This window comes from Oryzias melastigma, linkage group LG16 (assembly GCF_002922805.2).
Source record: "Oryzias melastigma strain HK-1 linkage group LG16, ASM292280v2, whole genome shotgun sequence".
Taxonomy (NCBI): domain Eukaryota; kingdom Metazoa; phylum Chordata; class Actinopteri; order Beloniformes; family Adrianichthyidae; genus Oryzias; species Oryzias melastigma.
Genome location: NC_050527.1, coordinates 20,564,825 through 20,587,745, shown reverse-complemented (window position 1 = coordinate 20,587,745; position 22,921 = coordinate 20,564,825). Strand labels below are relative to the sequence as shown.

Genomic DNA, 22,921 nt, shown 5'->3' with positions numbered 1-22,921 from the left:
ACGGTGTTTCTGTGACTCAGTGACTGAGTTTGAAGGCTGACCTGCATTAACCCGAGGGAGAAAAAAAATAGTAGGGGGGTTGAATTTATTATAGTCTCAATGAAGATAAGAAAAATGTCACAAAGTTCAGGAAGCCCGAGTAGACAGCCCCTGGACCCCTGCAGTGGCTGTCTGTCTGCTGGCTTATCTAGTGAGCTAGCTCCGCTTGACTATAGGAGGCTGGGTGACTGCAGTAAGTGAGCCGCCGCAGTGGGCTAGCGATCTGTATCTCTTCTTCACCCACCTTAGTAACTCCGCAGCCGTAGTAAGTTGAGGAATTAGATGGAAGTTCAGGACAAAAACACTCACATTGACTAATATTCTACTAGCCGATCGAGTCAGTGAAAACATCACATGCCCAAAGCTGAGTTCCTGATTGGTAGATGCGATGCGGCGACCTTTTAAACTTCAGATATGTTAATTTTGGCTGCACCGCCTAACTTGCGCCTCATCGCTCAAATCGCGCTGCTGCCAGACCGCCACGCTCATCACTCAGGTCACGCCGCGGGACTTCGGATCCCCTCAATATGTGTCTGTTCCATTGAATTAACACTGAAAGCGGTCGCCTCCTCCACACGCATCGCGATCGGTGTGAATGCACCTTTTTACTCGTATATGATTATTTCTTCTTTATTATACATTTTTTGCTGCTGCAACTCAAAGTCTGGACTTTGCGGCTTATATTCTGAAAAATATAGTAAATAATATCTTTGCTTCTGAGCAGTACTTCAGCAAAACTAATCTGTCCAATATATCAAGACTAGCTTGACTAAAATATGCTAATAAAATGATCATTGATTTCTTTTGCTTCCATGGTAGCCAAATAATGTATAAAAATATACAATCTATATATTTTAAGCTTTTGTAATCAAGCTGTAAACATCCAGCAGAAGTGACTTCAAAGCAGTTTTTTTTTTGCTTTTTTCCAATATCTATATATATTTTAAAGAATTTCAATACAAAATGACTGAATATTGTTGTGTTCAGAAGAAGGTTCCAATGTGTTCCATAACTATTAGTATAAGTACTCCTTGTATGGGGATATACAAATGCTTTGAAATCCCATTTTTTCAGCAGCACAAAGAATTCCTTGATGCCACTGCTGATGGATGCTAAACAGTCAACATAAAAAAGAGGAGCTGGATTCTTACAGGAGGGAAAAAGCCAGAGAAGTGGCTAAAAGATTCTTGCTTGCTGACGGGTCGAACCAGCACAGTGCGTCTGTTCAGCTTGTCAGTGCAAGAAAGGACCACTCCTCCACAGCTGCCCGAGCTCTGAACACCCTCCTCCATACTGGAGGTGATGAGAGGGAAGGAGATGAAAGAGAGAAGGACCAAGAGGATCACAGGAAGGACAGATGTGAAGATTAGGATGAAGAAAAGAGACAATGGGAGGAGAAGCCAAACAAGCATGACATGAGATGATTTTGGTAAAGTTAGAAAGTAAACGAATCACAACTAAGGAGAGCTGCAACAGCTTCAATCAGTGGAAATGTTGAAAACGGTCTTCTACTAACCCATCATTAGAAGCATCAACACAACTGCGAGTCATAGTTTTGAATAATAATATCAAGAGGCGCTTTTGAACTTTTCAGAAATACTGACAAAAATCCATCAATTCTTTTTTGACTTGATTTCATTTTTTTCACCGTTGATTTTCATGACTCCAAAGTGTTGTGATGTTCATTTGCTGGATGCTAGTATAAAACCATCACCAAATAGGATTTTTAAATAAAAGAATGTCACATCCCCTCCATCACACAAAGATATCTTTCCCCAAATTTCACCTGCTTGAGAGTTCAGTCATTTATTAACTGGACAGACAGGTTCTTGAATGCTGCAAACACAGTCAGATCTCATCTGATTCGTACATTTAAGGTGCCCAAAGATAACTGGTCTACACCTTAAATTTTTAGGCAGACTTTAGTCTCTTTTTGCTGCTCAGTTTTCCTGTCTGTCCAGCAAAAGCAGAGAAGAAGGACCTCGATTAAGAGCAGCAATGAGCCAAGGGAGAGTTTCTGAAGGGCTACGGTCTCTACAGCTCCTCTGTGAGGCGCAGGACTCTCACCACAGATGTCTCCTTGCACTGCAGAATGAGTCCTTCAAAGTGACCCGTGTGCCAGCTGTGTCCTGGCCTGGAGAGACACGCAGGGCCAGGTTTACAATGACAGACACAGAGTGTGCTGTGCCGGAGTGGACAAGTTACACTCTTATCTTAGGTATCAGAGTCTTTAAGAGTTTTATAAAAGTGTTAGGAAAACATTTTCTTATCCAATGATCAAATTAATTGTGTTTTTGCGTCAAAGAAGTTAGTTAGGGTAGAGCTGCAAAAACTTGAAATTAAGAGGAAACACTGTCGTGTTGTGTAAAATGTGCATCATTGACTGTGTAAGTAAGAACTGGACAGAGCAACCCTTCCTTTCTTGTGTTCCGAAAGGAAGTACCTAAGGACCGCAAAAAGGCAAAAGCCCCATAGACTTCTACAGAGAAATAGACAGTTATTTCTCTTTCTTTTTTGTCAGAAAAATTATTCTTGCTCTCATGCATTCTTCTTAGCATGTTTTTTTCTAATCCAAATATTTTTTTGAAGTCCCCCCCATGAAAATCTTATTTTATTTAAAAAAAATAACGTTCCCAGTAGTGTTTTAATTATAATTACGATGTTTATAACCGAAATCCCACGATCTAAATGTCTTAAAAAGCCATTTTTCATGTTGATTTGAAGCCTCTGTTTCCAAAATCTCCTCTGAGGGGGCGTGGCTTTTGGAGCTGAGCTGAGTAGCTCCACCCCTGATCCCTCCTGTCTGATTATGATAGCTCTGTGTCTCACTAGCATAAATCTTCACTGCTGCTACATAAAAACATCCATCAATCTGGGTAATGTCCAGCCGTATGGTTCTGATCCGGATGTCAGCTGGACGAGGAAGTGAAGATCTTCATGGACAGAACTTCCTCCAAAATCCTGATTCTTTCTCCTTCCAGTTCACCAAAGACTCTTTTAGCTAATTCTCCAATGTTTATTGACTGTGATCAATACATTCAATCATTGGTTTCTCAGAGTTCTTGATAAAATAATCAAAGCTAACATCAAAATGCTCTTTCATTGATTTACAATCCTTTCCAACTGCGGTCAAATGAGCCGCCGTTCACATTTCCGTGGTCACATCAAGAAGCTCCGTGGAGTCTGGTGGAGATTTTCCAGCGTTCTCAGTCCTGCTACCGTAAGTATTGGATGAAACTCACACCAAAAATCCAGTGATGCTGATTTGACCACAGAAATGTGAACGGCGGCTCATTTGACTGCAGTCAATGTGAAGATACCATCTTCTCTTCTCCAGAACCTGAACTAGACACTAGGAACAGATGAGGGTTTAGTGCATGTGCAGCAGAGCTGTTGATGGAAAGAAGATCATTCATTCAAACAGAGTCTGTCCAAGACAGTTTGATTGATTTAAAAGGAGAAATACTCAGAAATACAAAAACAAAATGATTTCTTATTACATTTGTTCTCTTTCAGAAGAAAAATGCCACAAATACATGTTAAAAACTCAGAAAACAGGATTTTCATCAGAGGGGGACTTTAAAGATATTTTTTGTTTATTGCAAGTAAGTCATGTTATAAACTGACCAATCAGATGCATCTGTGGTGCCCGCTGGTCCCAGCCCCAACATTTGATTAACCGCTTCTCCATTGCTCGCTATCAGTGGGAGGGGTGTGAACTTTGAACAAGCTCACTCATGATTGGTGACAGTAGTTCTGTGACTCAGATGGACTAATCGCTGTTGAAGAGTTGTAACTGTTTGCAATATGGCAGTTGGCATATAAGGGAGGTGACGGCAAAGGCTCTGGCCTTATTTCGCGAGGGTTGAAGGTAATTCATTTCCTAGGGGGGACTTTAACGCTTGTAATGTCCAATTCCTACTTATACAGTCAATGTTTGTGTCCATATATGTTAAAGATGGCTGTTCAGAGTGTCTGAAGAATGTCCCGGTGACCCTCTCATCAACTCGCCGCTTTCATGTTCATCCTAAATGAGATTTTTGCTGCAAGTGACTCCTACAACATAAAGGGATGTACGCCCATTTAATTTGTATTCCCTGTGCGGTTCCTCCATCATTTTTCATCCCAACTCCACCCTTTTTTGTTCTTAAAACACTGTGATACAATCAGGAATTTAATATATATGGTCCCGCCCTGTCTAATGTTTCATTAATTTCTCAGCAGTGACATATTGCAGTGAGGAGCAGAAAGACTTTTTCCAAGTCAAGTCTGATCTAATCTGCCTCTCTGCACACAAATAACCTGGGCTGCGTGATGAAATACCAAACAATTATCTGTTCAGACAATCAGTGGTGAAGCTCTTGTTCTGGAGTCCACTTGCTGTGGGCTCTCCTGTGAATGATAGAGATTAGAGTGGGCCAGGAGCCCAGAGGTCCTCCGCTGCCTTTACAGTCTGTGCAGTAACCTGACTAGAAAAATGAAGAGCTGCCTGCTGCCAGAACTGTGGTTGGTAAGATTGTGTTAAGAACATGTTGTTAAATAACACTTTGTGACCCAGAAATAAGAAAACTGGCAATGTATCCATTTTTAAAAAAGCATTGAGAGATTAGAGTTGGCGTGGATGAAGCAGTTGGACACACCTGTGGAAAATAGAGCAGAGATTATCGATACACAGCATTTTCACACTTCCCACTGACATTGTCCTGGCTTGCGTCGAATTCTGTGCACGACTTGATGAAATCATAATTTAACCGACCACGGCAAAACACGGAGGTCTGATGTAAGGAAGACAGTCGAGTCTGAAGCCAAGACGAGGGTTCTGCTGATACGTCAAAGAAGCAGTGAGAGCGATTTGAACACCTGGCAAGAATAATATAAAACTATTATCAAGCTAGATTAGCATTCTATCATGAACCGAAAAATTAACTTTAGCTAGAAAAAAAGCTAATTTCTAACACATGTGGACAGAGGCCCTGTCAAATCTGCCTCGGTCAGAACCAGACCCTCAAAAAAATATGTACTCAAGCGCTCAGGCATAAAAAGACACACAAACACACAACAGAATGCAGCATTTAGCACTGTTTGATTGCTGCTTTATTATTCCTAAACGCTAAAAAGTTGTTTTCCTCTCTGACAGAACAAAACTTTGGCAAATCAAATCACCACTGTAAAAATATTTAATCAAAATAAGCAAACAATATTTTACTGATCAGACCACACTGAGGGAAGAAAAAACTGATATGCAGGGTGGTGGGAAAAAAGCTCTGTAGCCTCTCTGGGTCAGAAACATCTCACTCTTTGCACCTGGAACTCAAGCATCTCAGTGGAAATGTATTATAAGACCATCCATCCATTTTCTTGACCGCTTCTTCCCGTTCGGGGTCGCGGGGGTGCCGGAGCCTATCCCGGCCACTGATGGGCGAAGGCGGGGTACACCCTGGACAGGTCGCCAGTCTGTCGCAGGGCCTCAATCACACACTCAGTCACTCTCACAATCACACCTAGGGGCAATTTAGAGTCACCAATTAACCTATGATGCATGTTTTTTTTTGGATGGTGGGAGGAAGCCGGAGTCCCCGGTGAAAACCCACGCATGCACGGGGAGAACATGCAAACTCCACACAGAAAGGTCCCAGCCGGGATTCGAACCGGGGCCTTCTCGCTGTGAGGCGAGAGCGCTAACCACTTGCGCCACCGTGCAGCCCGTATTATAAGACCATTTCAGTGAAAAGTGTTTCTGTGCTTTTCCTTCTCAAACAACAGGTTCATGTCTCAAGCGAGAAATGGATGAGGAACTGAGCGAACTCCTCTGCTCAAAGACTTTCAGACAGCTTGTTCTCCTTCAAACGCATTGATTCAGTGAAAGGATCATCTGTCTGTTAATCTGAGGTCCACGCCAAACCATCCGTCTGGAAACGCGAGGATGCAGAGGTGATGATCTCAATGAAATCCAATAAAAAGTGGAAGCAGTAAAAACGTCTGTGGCTTTTTCTGGGTTATTGTACACATATTCATGCAGGCTGTGGGGAAATGAAAGCATGTGAGTGGCAGCAGCATGATGAGGGAGTGGAACTGTGGAGTAAACTATGAACACAATTTACTGGGGAAAAAGGGTTAAGAAGATGATGTTTTAGTTAAAACAATCGGCAACTCCTGTTTACACGGCTGCAAACATTCCGAAATACACTTAGTCATGGAACCACGACACAGCACATGGATTTCCATCAGCAGCTTGCCTTCTAACAAGAAAACTGACCCCTGTAAAGGTTAATCATTGTGTGAAATTTCAACTCCAATAAAGATGTAAAGAATCAGTAATTCATTTTGAGAAGGCCCAGGAAACTCGAATACGTTAAAAATCACAAACTAGATGGACACATTCTGAATTTAATTGACATATTTCACTAAATGATGAAAAGGCTTTATCTGAATGCTTTATTTGAATGTTTTTTTCGTTAGGATTTTGGTATATCACCAGCATAGTTTTTCCTTTTTACTCTTAGATATAAATAAAATTTAAGGAAAATCTATTTATCAAAAAAACATTTAGAATAAACTGAGCTTTTTATTGTCCAAGATGTGAGGCACAAAACACACAACTCTGAATCATTTTAGACAGCATTTGTTCAAAAATTTAAAGTAAAACAATGTTTAGTGACTTTTACTTGACTAACTATAAATTAAAAGCACATATTTAAAAAACATTTCTACATACATTTCTGACAGTTAATTAAACTTTTTTGCTAAGTTGTTTGACATGTTAAAAATCAAAGCAGAAATGACAAAACTTAAATAACTAATATAATATGTATTCAATTGTTAGCATTTTTCATTAAAGCTAAAGAGCCACAATAAAGGGATAAAAGAGCCACGTATGGCTCTGGAGCCACAGGTTGCAGACCCTTGGGTTAGTAGCACAGCATAATCATGACTTATGTACTGTAAACATCATCACCTTTTCAACTGTCATTTCCGTTTACTGATAAAGAAGGAGAAAGGTTGATGGAGAGAGGGAATGTAAAACACTGAAATCTGCTTACCTGCATCGGTAGTGATCAATATTGAAGCTGCCAACTTTACATTTGATTTTTGTATAAACATCCTGGACATCTACAGAGGCACTCAGGTCTTCCAGTTCACTGATGACACAAATCTCTGAAAGAACACATCAAATTAAGGGAGAATTTAGGAGCAGATGTGATTCTTTTTTTGAAAAAACAGAAAATTTCAAGCAGGGTTTCTTGTCAGTTGTGCTACATATAAATCAAAAGACAAAATAATTCAGTTTCTGTACATCTGTTGATTTATTTTATGTCCCCTTCTGCAAGAACAACTCTTTTCACTTTAATCCAGTAACTAAAGATAAACTAAACATATTTTCCCTTACTTATGGTACGGTATTTGAATAAAAAAGGCATTTTCTCAAGAGAATAGTTTGCTAATGATGCTGGAAAGAGCTCAGAACTCCCAAGTTTGGGAGAAAGAAGCCTGTAGATAAAACCAAACAAGGTCCAGACTAGTGTTTCTTTATGTTTCCTTTCTTTGCATCTAATTTGCAAGCAGATGCAGCAACAGCAAAAAAAAAAAAAAAAAAAATCAACAAGCTCAATAGAATGACTGATTTACTTGGTGTTGGAAAACCCTAGCAGCTTAACTGTTGAGTTTTTACCAAGAAACTCCCAGAATCCCAGGCTAGACTGGAAAAATGAGGTTCATGCGTGTGAAACTATGACTGTAGCGCCGTTTCTGTTTGATGGCCGAGAAATGTCGAGATCCCCACCACCTAATTAGTACTAAAATATCAAAAGCTGTCAAATTTATTCTGGAAGCTATGAAGGAAAAAATATATTTCTGAAATTGTTCTTTCCAGAAACTCACTTTCCCACACTCTGATGATATTGCTGACTGAGTTTCTGAGTATTATCCGGGATTCTGCAAAATTATTGGCATTATTTTCCTGAATAAGCAAAGGAGTGTCTCTGACTGGTGTCTAAATCCAAGTCTTTTGAGAATTTTGCTCAGAGAATTTTGCTGAAAATATCTTCCCTTTTATTTTAATAGGCCGTTCTTATTCTAAAGGTGCATTCACACCGAGCAGAGGCGGCCAGCTCCAATGTTAATCAATGGTACAGGCGCGCTTTGAGGTGAATTGAAGTTCCGCAGCGCGATTTGAGCAACGGGTGCAGCGCAAAGGTCTGCCAGCAGTTCAATTTGAGCTGCAAGGCGCGAATTTGGCAGCACGACCAAAATGTAAATATCTGAAGTTTGACAGGTTGCTGCGTCGCATCTACCAATCAGGAACTCGCTTTGGGCACGTTTTTCAGTGACTCGATCAGTGGGTAGAATACTAGTCCAAAGCGAGCATTTTTGTCCAGAACTTTCATCTTTTTCTTTTACCTGTTGGAGCCGCAAGTTTGCAGAGCTCATCTAGCTACTTTTGGGCGAAGGCACACTCTGATACACTCCGGACAGATCGCCGGCTTTCGCTCCCGCAGCGAAGCTCAATTGCTCGATACGCCGGCAGACAGAAAGACGCTGCGGGGTTTGGACACGGGGTTCATTGAGACATTTAAGAAAAAGGTCTCCTCATTTTATTTTCCCCCTCAGATTAATACTAGACAGTGAGCTTTCAAGCTCAGCCACAGAGACACAGAAACACAGTGGAAGCGGCTGTCATACAGACACAGCCTTCTGTAGCGGGAAAATCTTTTAATAACAATCAAAACCCAAACATGAAGACATGATTACTGATGTTTTTGTAGAACTCTTCACAATAAATAAACCAGATTCCTTAACATCGTATGTGTCTTCCATTCATTCCAAGTGAGATATCCACGGAGAGCTGGTAGCTCCTCCCACATGCAGCTGGGTGTCAGGAACACATTTTTTGAGAGGCGGTGAGCAGCGAATTCGAAAGAGGGGCGGGGCACGGGAATCGCCTTCAGTGTGAAAGCACCTTTAAAGGGGCCATGCCATGATTATCTTATGTTTTTCAGAGTAAACTATATCCATGGAAATGATTATATATTACCTTTGGAACACTAAAAAACAAATTATTTATGAAATATGAGTTATTTTTGCAGACTATTTTTATACCCGGAAGTAAAACGACTCAATCTCTGAGACTCCGCCTTTTACTCCCTGAGGGTTCCACGTGCTTCATGACGTCCTACTAGAGCGAGAATTTGTATTATTATTATTTTTTTTATATTGATGTAGGCCTACATACAGGGCAGCTCTGGCGTTTATCCCTCAAATTTGTTACAGACAGAATTCTGATGGCTCATGGGTTCATTTTGCAGTGAAATTTGGTCACAAAATGCAGACAACACCAGATGAACATTTCAGGATTTATTAAAATGATATAATCTCTGTGTCAAAAATTGTCTTTGCTTTCATTCTGATCCATTTACCAACAATTGTTGGCCGGACTATATTGGAGGAAAAGCTGCCAAAGGAATTGCCTTAAATTATTAATGGGAACTAAATTTCCCCCTGATTTAATCTTACTCCCTGACTTGTTTTTGTATATAATGTGCACTGAGTTTTTAGTCTAATAGAACTTCCCCTTTTCACAAAAATATGTCATAGATCACATGCAAAAATTCTAACTTCGAGTTCATGTGACAATTCAGCTGGCACATATTAACCCCAAATCCCCAATAATGCCACTTTAAGATGTCTTTGAGTCAAACCATCTCTGTGAGGTCTTCCAAAACATTCCACTTCCTCTTTTAAAGACCTTAAGCTGCACGATCTGGTTGGCAGATGCTAAATATTGCAGTCATCAATTAAAGGTAAATCTAGCCTTTCGTCGGTCTATAAATCTAAAAGGGACAAGAGGTGCTTTGCTTAGGATTCATCACCCATATATTTATTTGTCTTTTCCCTCCATCCTAACGTCTCTCCAGAAGTAGAGTTGTCCTCCTCATAACGTAATATATTCACTGAGTAAAGAAGCCCGTGACACTGGTTAAAGTGAGGACAAAACTAGATTGAGGAATCACTTCTGGTCCTAACAGTGCATTTATAATAGACCCATTTCACATCAAAACCTCACTATTTGATACAAATACGATTTTTCTTTTTTTTCAAGTCTAACACAGTTTAATTACATTTTGTTGCAACTTAAATAGGATCACCGGGTTTACAAAAAAATCCATTCCTCAAAATTAAATGGATCACTTCTCTGCAACCAGTTCAGTGGCTCTGTGGTAGAGTGTCCGCCCTGAGACTGGAAGGTCGTGAGTTCAAATCCAGCACAGTCATACCAAAGACTCTAAAAACAAGACCCAGTGCATTCCAGCTTAACACTCAGCATTAAAGAGAAACCAAACAAGAAAGTTAGAGGCTGACTCCACCCACAGCTGGAATTTTGAAGGTCCAGTCAGAGGGGTGTGGCTTGGGGGCTGGATTGTTATAATTACTGAAGCTGCAGATCATGTCAGACTTCTGAAACATACATGGCTTGCACAATCACAAAATTGAACTGTAATACCTCAATTCAACCTGTGGAAGGCAGCACACTGACGGTTTTTGACTATATTTTAAAGAATTAAACAAGTTTATTTTAATTTGTCAAAAATTTGGCAATGACTGACAGACATAACTTTTAAAGCCCCATTTATAGAGGACAACAGAAAATTGATTTAGAGTTTGGTTACTCTTTAAGGGGTTGGAGTGGGGGTTAAAACCACCAAATGGTTCCCGAGCGCGGCTGTGTCTGCAGCTCACCACTCCCCCAGGGGATGGGTCAAATGCAGAGAACAAATTTCACACATCTAGGTGTGTGACAACTGATGGAACTTTAACTTAATTGCTGCAGCAACTGATCAAAATCTTTTCTCAATTTTCTTTTAAAACAAACTCTTGTATTTGTCACACAGTTGTTAGGTTTTATTTTTACGACTTGTTATCTTACTGCTGAAAGTTCCAACGTTGTTCAGATTAAATCAACAGATTTGGGAGAACAGGCATGAGCTAACAAAATTAGTAGTAAAATAGGAAATTAGAGATTATTATTGATATTAAATCAAATTACACAACAGTCAAAATCTGGTGATCTTCAACTTGTGACTCACATTTAAAAATTGAGTAATACAATAACAGTGATATCTGGCCTCAAAGATAACCTTTTATTTAAAAAAAAAAGTATTAGATTTCAAAATAAACCATTACATTGAAAGGTGAAGTGGGACGAACTACAGCATTGTGGTGGAGGTCAATACCTGTTTTTCTGGCAGCTGGTTCGGGGGCAAACAGCTGAACTGTGACCTTTGGTAACATCCACTGCATCCACAGGCTGACCTTGCCGCTCGTTCCCTCGATGCTGCTGGTTTGTTGTTCCAGAGTCACGGTGTCAGCGAACGGGCCGTCATCTCCTGTTGGTACCGAGTCGCCCTGCAGGGTCAAAACCAACCGTTTTAATGAATAAAAGATTATCAAACATTCGCTCAGAATTCCAATATATATATATATATATATATATATATATATATATATACATATATATATAAGGCTTAGTTATATAACTAAGCCAAAAAAGTCCTCTGAAGATGGAAATTTTAAATGTAAGAACATGAATATTTTTATGACTCAGCAAAAGCCCAAATACTAGCGTGTTTGCTGAGTGGGCATGTTTGCCGGCATCATCGCTGTGCATGTAGCCATAACAAAGCAAACACAAACAACAGAGCTTTTTGTGTGCAAATGACATCAGTGTGTGATGAGCAGAACTCCCACACAGAACAGAGCAACATGTGCATGAAGCTGTCATTGTGTTAACACTGCACTGAGCCACCAGCACCCACCCACCCACCTTCCCTGCACTGAGCCAGGACACTAGATCTGCATCCTGTGAGGGAAGGAACCGGAGGCTGGGGGTGCAGAGCGGAGGCAGCCCAGAGGAGCAGGAAGAGGTGGCCTTCTGTGAGCTTTTTTGACTGGAACTTTGTCAGGAAGGGGAGAGCAGTGGGGACATTTAGTTTTCTTAAGCTCTCTGTTTTCAATATGTATCTATGTGGCCGACTTGAGAACACGGAGAGCTGTTGGAGTTTCACTTTTCACCTGCGTCTCCCAGCACGGTGTGGTAATGACAAAGTGTGTCATGGTTATCGCGGCGGACTCCGTTTGGTGACGAGGTTATCAAGCCCACAGCTGCTCGGGCTGATTACTGTGTTCTAAAGAGGAGCCAGATGAGCTGCTGGCTTTTTAATGGCTGGGGAGGGACGAAGACCCTGAAGTGAGTCACAAATTTACTTTAATGAAAAGCTGAAGGGGGGCTGAAAGCTCAGCATATTTACAATGGAAACAATAACCTAGAAATTATGCTGACTAAAAAATGACGTATTTCTTCACACTGGTAAGAAACACACACTAATATGTTCATTATAAGAAAGCACATCAACAAATTAGCCGACCAAAATATTCTTTCTAATATCATTTGAAATGATATTTTAAATTCAATTTGTTCCCCACATCCATAGAGTTTTCCTATCTTCATATGGGGATAAATATAAAACCCAAGTTTGGACAATTGGCCCTCAAGTTATTAATCTGGACAGATGTTTTTGTTCATTTGATGTTTGATCACGATTGAAGAACGTGACTGTACAGCGCAGACCATAAAAAAATAAATAAACAAATATACACATGTCTATTTAAAAAACAAATGCCACTAAACAGCAAATACTCCTGAATTTAACTGCTCTAGTGGCAGAGTCCTGCGCTTGTAAACCTTAAATTCCAAAAGTAACTGGGTTTGAATCTCGAACATTCTGTGTTTGATTTTTTAAATAGATAGTTGCATTGCATTGCATTGCATTAAGCATTACAAAACATGACTTTATTTTTAATCAATTAAAATCTCTTTTTCAAATAAATTTTTAAACAATTGCTTAATGGACAAGATTTATTTGTGCTAATTATATATTACTTAAAAAATAAACTTGTGTATAAAGAAAAGACATTCTAATGACGTATAAAATCTAGAGAATTATCCTGATGTTTTTTATTAATATTTATAGTAATGTGTGTTAAGTAATTTAATGAAAATAAAAAAGCTTCAATACTATGCCAAAGCTGTAGAACATGATTAGTGATGCAGGATTCAAACCCTGGTCCTTCCAACGAAAAAAAATGAATTATTTATTTATATAAATATATATTATTTTTTCTTTTTTTTGTTACAGTATTTGACAGCCACTTGTATTCTGCAAATAATCACAATATGAAATCACGGATAAAATTTTACATTTAGAACGTTTATTTTTTACTCTTTGGAACCTAATTTCTAAAACTCAGTTTTTGTCTATATTTTTTCTGTATTTTCAAATAACTTCAATCAGCACTGACTTTCCTCTGTGAGACTACCTTCATTTTGTCATTTTCCATGTTGTATTCACTCACTAGACATAAAATCAACATCAGCACTGAAACTGAGGGCGTACAGTAAAAGACAAAGAGAGGAAAAATGTTATGCAACCGAAAGGTTCGGCGTCACCCTGGCCAACATTATTTTTTGCATCAGCAAATAAAATAAAGGTGCATTCACACCGAAATTGCGTGGCCCACCCTTTCACAGTGGCAAATTCGCTGCACGCCATTCAAATCAAGCTGCTGTCAGACCGCCGCGCCGGTCGCTCAACTTTGGATCGCCTCAATTCACATCTGTACCATTGACTTAACATTGAAACTGGCTGCCTCCGCCGTGCGAATTCCGTTCGGTGTGAATGCACTTTAAGACTGGGGGCATTTTTTGTGTATTTTTATGTTTAACATTCATAACATTTTATTCAGAGTTTGTGTGCCTGTGTGTTTGTTTGTGTGTATATGAGTGAGTGATTGTTTAGTTTACAGCTCTGGTCTGTCAGTGACATTCTGGATAGAGATTCTCTCTCGCACTTAACTGATGAAGGAGGAAGCACGCTCTTCTTTAAGGCACCAAGACAGAGTTACAGAAGTGTTTTTGATGAGTCTGGATAGGTAACGGACATTCTTCAGCTACGGGGATCGGGTAAGATGGAGACTGGGGGTTCTCCGTATTCGCAATAGCGATATTTTATTGTTGGTTATATTTAAAAAATTGACAGGATTTTCTTGCGTGTCTTGGTGTAACTTCCTGCCAGGATTCACACGGATTGTTCGCGGCTTGCGTAAGAAATAGACCAGACGGCGAAACGATCACTGCACTGCACGAGCCAGCCGTGAAAGACGCGGTGCTTCACATCTGGTGTGAACTACATCATAGGTTAACAAGGGCGCCGAATGGAAGCGGCCTCTATGTGCGGTGTGAACCAGGCGTCATGTGTGGAAGCCAGCCGCTGGTGTTGTGGGACGCTCAGGCCGCTGTGTATAGTCCCACTTTAGCATCCAACACCTAACTACTCCCATTTCTCACCCAGAATACTTTCTTCAGAAGTTATAACTAATTCTCATACAAACTACTGTGGTGATTATCAGAATAAAGAACAATGTTTGGGGAGTGCCTGAGCAGTATGAAATTAAGACTAGACAAGGAGAGAAAGTTAATTTGATTAGTTAAGACCAAAGTTGGTAGGACAAACTTTAAAGACCACAGAGCATACTGTTTAAAAGTAATAGTGTACTGTTTTAAAGTAGTGTACAAGCTTATATTTATTCTGCAATTACACTTTTGAAAAAGTTATTGTTTGGAAACAAAGTTGACAGCATCTTTAAAAAAGTATAGGTCAGGGGGACATTTTCACAAGCTTTTTTTTTTTTTCATCATAAACCTTCAGATCGGGGCCCCAAACAACTACATACATTCAAAGAGGGAGCTATTTTCCCACACCTTCACAAGCCAAGTTGTAAAGTATACAGTTTAAACCCCAGGCCTCTGTGCTATAAACGGGCCGAGGATCTGGGTTTATTTTCTCAGCAGAGTTTGTCTTTGCTCATCAGAAAGACTCAAACATTGGAAGACAACAGCACATTGGGAGGTGTCAAAGAAAGATGGAGGAGAATGCTTTTGTAAAAGAGGAGTAGAAAGCAAGAGAGCATGGAATTTGGTAAAGAAATGCAAAGAGTAAATAATGTGAAGAATCAAAAGAAGGCTAGAAGATGTTAAAGCAGATAAAATGATGAAAGACTTCATCAGATTTCATAAGACTTTTCTAGATGTCCAGATGTTTTTTGTAATTATGTATTTTTGTTCGTCGTCATCATGGTGTTGCAATATTGCAATATGTGTTTGTGCACGCGTGTGGGGGGTGGGGTTTGAGGGCATTGTCCTATGTTTTTAAAATTTTATTGTGTTTTATGTAAAGCACTTTGAGGGAAATTGATATTTTTTTAAAGTGTTATACAAATAAATTTTGATTTGATTTGGTAAGACTTATTTTCTAATTAAAAAATTGTTACCTACAACATGTGTGTATATATAATTCTTTTGTATAAATTCCTTATTATTTGTGTTGTTCTGCTTTTCCGTTTTTGTCATTATTCTTGTGTTTCTGTTGTGATTCAGGTGACTTGGACCGCACTCACACACCATCATTTTACAATGTCATTAACAACAGCACATTATTATTGTATAACATTTTAAGTTTCAGAAGCCCCAAAAAGTGAGTTTCTCCATTTGGATTCCATGTATTTGACAGTTTCAGTGACCCAAACAGGAAGAGCAGCTGGACTTTGGGTTTCCCATGAGCCAGTGAAGAGCTTACATATAAAATAACTGAGATGTATTACCAAATTCTGTTTGAGAGAGTTCTAGACAAAAATTATGAGAAAGAGCAACCCTGGTGACACCTGGTTCACCAAAGCAAGTCTGACCTACTGCTGCCATTGTGGACCAATGTCCTGCTCTGTTTGCATGGGACCAAATGCCCCCAAAATGTGGGCACCATCTTCTGCAGCAAAAACTTTACAGGGGAGTGTGAATCCTAACACACCCCTGTTCACTAATTTAAAAAGTTGAGGAACTGCCACTATAGTGTGGCGGTCAAAAGAAACAGCCCCAAATACAGTATCTATATGATCCTGAGATGTGTTATAAAAAACGGTCTTCCTCTATCTAAACCCTTAAACTGTAGGATGGACTGCTTTGGGCCACCTCATAGACCTGGGCTGGCCATTTCTGGTCCTCAAAACCCCCAACCCCATCTGATACTGACTACCTACAGGTGTCTTCAGTAGACTGGACTTGACCTGACAAACCTGGAGCAAGCTGGGGAGGGAGAAGTGGAATACAGACATGGACTGTGTCCAAATTCCCGTCCTAATCTCTAACAACTAAAAAAATTATATAGCACAGGACTATATAGTGCCCTGGATTTTAAAGGCAATTCGGACACCATGCTCACTTCTTTTCTTTCGTTTTTCTAAACGTTGGATTTTCACAAAGTGAAAGTCGTATCAATACGATAATACCACGATGTCTATTTATGAATTCACTGTGTTCTGATGATGAAAATGTGGATGGTTTGTTCAAAATATTACATTTAAACAAGTTTCTTCAAAAAAAATTGTTCGATTGCAATGCATTGTGGTCTATATTTGCTAGTGCAGTTAGCATAAATGCATGCTAGTTTTTTGCAAAGACTTCTGGGAAAGTTCTAGTGCTCTCAATTTTGGAGTGGTAGATTTGGACAGCACTAGAAAATGGCAAACACACTATTTAAGTGAGTAGGGAAAGAATTCGGACACAGCCAGGGTCGTGACTCTTGAGGACCAGGGGAACCCCGTCATCAGTCCTTGCGACACAACTATCTTTGGTGATCATTCAGAACTGAGCTTGGCTCAGCACCAAGTCTTCTGGGCGAAGAAAAACCGTGAGACTAGCTTCTGGCCGTCAGTCCTGGTGCTGAAACAGATCATAAACTAGACTAGAGACAAGAATCGCAGCATGTAGTTTACACAAAGGACGGGGTTGCCCAGCCAAAGGAAGAGGATATAAACAAAAATATTTAAGAGCAATTTAATGACTAAACCTAAGTTGGCAACAAAAATGACAAAAAAACAAAACCCTTGGCTTGGCTCAGTCACACGGATCAGTCACAATACAGCTGCAGTTGGCTGAACCAAGACTCTACATTAGCTAAAAAAATAAGACGCAAAAGTGACAAAAAAGTCTCAAGGATTAGACATTTTTAACATAAACACTTAAACTTACAATGAATGGAAATCAAACTAAATTAATACCATTTATTCAGCCAAAGAGCAAGAAAAGATTTAAACATGTCCACATTTTGTGAAGTTACAATTGAGCATAAATATGAATATAATGCAGTGATGTGCGGTATAGTTCACATCTGGTGAGGCACTGACGTCAGATTTACAGACATATGAACCCTACAGAGCAACTTCTTCACCATCTTATTGACAGCAGTTAAAGCCTGTTGTTTTAAATTTCATTTCAGCTTTTCAGGTAATCATATAAAAGACATTTCTAAAAAAAAAATAACAATAGATTATTTTTATTTTCAATTTTAAAAAGTATATTCATTTTATTTCATTTATGTATTTTTTAAGCTATATTCTGCTGGTGAAGCTCTGCCTCACCTGACTCCCCTGACTGCATGTCACTGATATAAAGCAAGTAAAAAACAAGCATGTTGTGATCATATCATTGTTTAAAAATTACAGTTGATTTGGCACAAACATTTAAAAATATATTTTTTTTAAATCATTGTTTAGAAAGAATATGTTATTATTTTTATATATGTGCCTTTTTGTGAGGTCACATAAATTTGCATATAATAAACTGCTGACAAAAACAACTACCTGGGCAAATTGTCAACTGATTTAGTTGACAATTATCATTGAAAACTGTCACAACTTTTATTACAACCTTAAGGAAAACAGCCATAACTTCCAGCTTTTTCTGCATCCAAAAAATGCGTGTGAAATTGTGAGGGATTGTTCATCAACAGAGTTTGAATGCTGGGGTGCCGCAGGATTTCTTTCAAGAAGAAAAATGTACCTTGGCTCAAGAAAAGTTGAAAAACACCATATTAGAGGACAAAACAATGTTGCATTGACCTGGCCCTTCATACATGCAAATGCATTGGACTATTCGACTACGGGCAACAGTAGCTCCTCTGCAGTCGCAAAGGCCGATCAGTGGCCTCAGCCCTGACAATGAGTGGCCCAGCCCCCAAGTCTTCCAGTGCCTGATGACCTCCCCAGTCAAGGTCAAGAACTCCCCACTCGCACCATGCAGTGTTGGAGGAAGAGGAGCTGGGATGTGGTTGCAGAGAAAAAATGTGGGGCTGTGAGGTTGTTGGGGAGAGACTGCCACTACTGCTGAGACTTATCAAAACAGCTCCTACAGTCTTGCTCAATCAGCCGGCCTCCCAGAGGACTAAACACTTCTACCAGTGTTTGTACTTATGTAAACAGTGACAAGTGGGCTGTCAGGGGCCACAGCGCGCTTGTTACAGACTCCACTACACTATAGGCCTTCCGTGACCACGCTCAAGGACCGGCACTTCTGGGGTCTAATGACGTAAGAAAACACACACGCTCATACCAGCGAATTGAAAGCAAACACAAATGCCTGATTTTTTGTGACACGCTTTAAAACGATGATGTGATTCCAGCATAATGCTGACATGGTGGCCAAAAACATTTTATTCTGAGCAAACTGTCACAATTTAACAAGATTTTCAGCAGCATTTAACGTTGTTTATAGTACAGCGTTTCCTCGTTTATCGTGGGGGTTCACTTTCATAAATAACCCGGAATAAGTGAAAAACCCAAAGTAGGATTACAGATGTTTTAGGGCTACAAAACTACTCAATACACACTTTATACACTTTTATTAGAAGTACATGAACATTTTGACACTTTTCTGTCTTGTTTAAACTCTTGAAGTTCAAACCTTCATAGTAAATAAATCCATTATAGTAGAAAGAAAACAAAGATCGGTTTAAAATGAAAGATTAACATAACTCTGTCAAGATGCACGAGCACCGTCTCTACAATAGACATTGCACGACCAATATTTATTGACAAGATTAACGCTGACTTGACTATGCAGCTAAATCAGGGCCATATATATTTGAAACCCAGATAAAACCTTTTGAAAAAGATATTGGTGCTTGGCCAAAAAAAAAAAAAAGTAAAATGTCAAAAACTTTTTGCTATTCTACAATAAACTTCATTATTTTCAGCTTCAAATGTTCTGTTTTTTTTAGGTTTCAAAACAAAAAATATCAATTTCAAATTTTTTTTTCTTTCAGTTTCAAATTTTTTTTTTCTACTTTCAACTCCTTTTTTTTCGTTTTTTAATTTGAAAGTTTCAGTTTCAAAACTTTTGGCTCCGTTGGGGTGGGGCTAATACCAAGGACCAATCAAAATCGATGAGGGTGGTAACTTCGGTCCTAGTGCATTCACCGACTCGGAGAACTGTAATAATTACGATCAGAAAATGGCTGTTTAGGTTGTACTGTCATAGTCTGAAGTTGTCCCAAGACGGGTGTAAAAATCAGAGTTTTATCGTGCACAAACCTCGCGTCCAAAAAGACGTTCTAGCCCGTTCAAAGCGCCATCTTGTAATGTTACATACAGACATTGAAATGTCCTCATGCTTGGATAAAATGTCTAAAAACTGTTGGAGCTTCAGTTGTCTCCTGTTGTCTAATGGCTAGTGCGCTCGCATTTCAACTTTTTCTCATGCGGGAAATGTGAATTCGAGCCTCATGGTAAACAAAGCGGCTTGTTCATCTTTCTTGATGTTTTTTTTCTGCCCTTATGGTCCCAATTTGGCTCCATAGACGACCTGCTGTTTCAGACTCAGCTTTCCACTGATTTTTAACTTGTATCAGACAAGAATTTATTGCATCTCAAGAAAAAAATAAAATGTTTGCATTTCTTATTTTTACTGAGAAATATTTGTAAAAAAAGGAAATGTCCTTAAAAATGCCTGTTATTTTAAAAGGTACTTTTCCTGTTCAAAAAAGGCAACACAAACACAAAGCTATACTGTATGTAATCAATGGTTGTAAATGTTTTAATATTTGACTCAATTTTGGAGGTAAACCATATTGTATTAGACCTGTACTAAAAAGCCTTACCAGTGCTGAATCTTAATTTGTAAAAAGTTTTTTTTTAACCCACAGTGAGCTTGTTTCTTTGCCTTCCTTCTATAAATCATATATATATTTTTAATAAATGCCCACAGTTTGATAAGACGCAATACATTTGATTTTAGTGTTTTTGTTGTACATTTTTGCTGGGCATTTTTTTGTTTGTAAGGCATGCTTTTAATCTCTGTCTTGATGTTGTAACATATTTGACATTTTGATATGTTTCCCATTCATACGCATTTCATTTAATCACAGATGTAACAGCTTTCTAGACGTTTATGTGCCACTAACACCACTGGGAAAACTCATCGCCCTTTAAACAGGAAGAGTGACAGATTTAAAGCTTTTAAACCTGTGACGCTGACTAAAGATTACACTTTACTGTCAAGTGCGTGGGGTCAAACCGTGAAAAGTCTTTCTGTAGGTGAACCATCATATTTGTCCAGGTTTCTTTAATTTGCATTGAATTCAAAATATTTCCGCTGAACAAAAATTTTAAAACATCAACTGATTTACTGATTTTCATTAGTACATCTTCAGCAAATTTGTATTTATTGTTTCTGTCTGCTTCTAGTTATTTCAGGAACTTTTACGAGATTTCCTCTCATATTTTAGTATGAACACTTTCAACTTTTAAACGAATAAGAAGAAAAATAGAACACTTAAAATTATTTTATCTTCATGAGGAGAAAAATCATTGCAAAACAAAGAATGGGGCTTCCCAAAAACAAAACTATCTAAGGATTCAAAAATGAAAGACGGACGAACCTCAGTGGGGGAACCAAAGTCTGCAGAGGGGCTGCAGGTGCTGGTGTCAGGCAGGGCAGTGCCAGTACTACTACGCACTGGGGAGGACGGAGCAGCACCAGCTGGGGGGTCTGGGACGCTGGGGGTCTGCCGTAAGCTGACAAGTCTCTGGAGTCGTGCCCAGGTGGAACTCCAGCTGAGGAACAGCTCATACAAAAGCTGGACCTGAGAGAGGCGGGAACAGAGCAGGAGGAAACGGTAAAGTGAGACAGCATGGGCTGAACTTTGGTTTGGAATAAGTGTTATTAATATTGCTAGATATATAACATTACCAGCGATAATGCAAGTGTGAATGCTGTAAGCTAAATGCAGCTGCTAAAGATGCTAGAGCTGATAGCGGAAAATGCTGAAACTAAAAGCTTGCTAAAATATTAGCTAGATGCCAACTTAGCCAAAAAAATGAAAAAAGACCAGTTTTGCCAGAACAGCTAGCATAATGTTAACATATTAGCTGAACTCCAACTTTGCTTAAAGAACTTGAAAAAATTCAAATTTTCCCAAAACAGCTACCATAATGCTAACATATTAGCTGAACTCCAAATTTGTTTAAAGAACTTGAAAATTTCCATTTTTTTCATGACAGCTAGCATAATGCTAACATATTAGCAAAACTCTAATTTGCTTAGAGAACTTGAAAAATGTCAAATTTTCAACAAAAAAAAAGGCTAGCATAATGCTAACATATTAGCAAAACTCCAAATTTGCTTAAAGAACCTGAAAAATTTCTACTTTTGCCAAAACATTTCGGCAACTATGTTTGCTAAGATATTAGCAAAACTCCAAATCAGCCTAAAAAAACCTGGAAAATGTCTAAATTAGCCAAAAACAGCTAGCATGTAAAATTAAACTGAATGCTAAAGTACCCTAAAAAATCTAGAAGTTGCTGAACATTTTAAAGTTTGAATGGTGTCTCCAGTGGAAATTACAAATAAGGATTCAGTCATCTTTGGGTTCTGGGTGTCCTGGAGAGCACCAGCTCCATCCCTGAAACCTTCCAAAACAAGTGCTGCACTTCAGAATTCAACTTCTACATCTATTGACATGATTTATCATGGCAGCTTTGCAGTTATGTGACACTAAACATAGTTAAAGCAAAGGAGAAAAGAAATAGAAAAAGAATATATTAGAGACAGGCTCCCATTAATTCCTCCTTTCTCTGACCCTCCGGTGAGACACAATTTCAGGGCAGGGCTTATGATCTCCCAGATCCATAATAACCTGAAAAAGGTTGTGCTCTGCACTATATAAACTATTCATACATAATCACTAAAAACAGTCATGACAGGGCAAAGTTGCATCACTGCATTCATGTAAAACAATAAGAGAGAATAAAGAGAAAATGGTGAAGGCTCTCCATCAATTGCTTTGAGCTATTTATCAAATCCACATATTTCACCAATTCTCTCTTTTAAACAACAAATGTGAGTGGAAAAAATGAGTGAATCTCATGGGACTGTGATGTGATGGTCTTGGCTAATTTTTGCATTCACAGTGACTAGAAGAGAGAAAAGGAAAAAAAGAAGAAAGAGAACACTCTACATCCACAGAGAGATCATTTCTGACCTTCAAATGTTTTGCTTTGGTGTCCTGCTGCCCTTCCAGCCCCCCCAAAAACACCTCTGATCCCCTCAAATCTTCACATGCATAAAGTACGAGACTAAACTTATAGTAGATTTCTCCTAAAACCAGATTTTTCTTTTCTCTGAAGTTCCTTCTCACGTGCAGGGTGAGTGCATACATTACATGGAGGCCTTTCACAAAAAAATATAAATCAAATTAAAAGCAGCAAAATACATTACAGCTGGGCCATTTCAAACATGTCCAGGAAGAGCTGCTAATGTCGATCCATCCGCTGTTCAGGGCTTGGGCCAACAGCTGTCTGCCATTCCCAACCAAATTGCTCTGCTGGCAGGGGAAGAACACCGCCATGTTCACTGCTCAGGGATTTTTTGGGCCTGGAACTCAAACCAAGCAAAACGAGGCCTACCGGTCTCAGGAGCATGTGTAGAATAAGAGCCCGAAGA

The 22,921-nt window shown here is 39.1% G+C and overlaps 1 protein-coding gene across 4 annotated transcripts in view; it reads right to left on the bottom strand.

Moving 5' to 3' along the window:
• The window catches only part of LOC112143843 (vacuolar protein sorting-associated protein 13B), a 292,951-nt gene that overhangs the window by 81,463 nt on the left and 188,567 nt on the right, over nt 1–22,921 (bottom strand). For 3 of the 4 annotated variants that reach the window (XM_036216063.1, XM_036216061.1, XM_036216062.1), the window contains exons 25-28: nt 20,859–21,062; nt 11,268–11,439; nt 7,080–7,194; nt 1,191–1,332 (exon numbers count right to left, since the gene is read on the bottom strand). In XM_036216063.1, coding sequence (XP_036071956.1) covers nt 1,191–1,332; nt 7,080–7,194; nt 11,268–11,439; nt 20,859–21,062 — 633 coding nt within the window. Of the gene's footprint in view, nt 1–1,190; nt 1,333–2,106; nt 2,174–7,079; nt 7,195–11,267; nt 11,440–20,858; nt 21,063–22,921 lie in introns of all 4 variants that reach the window. The other variant, XM_024268054.2, reaches the window with a different exon arrangement.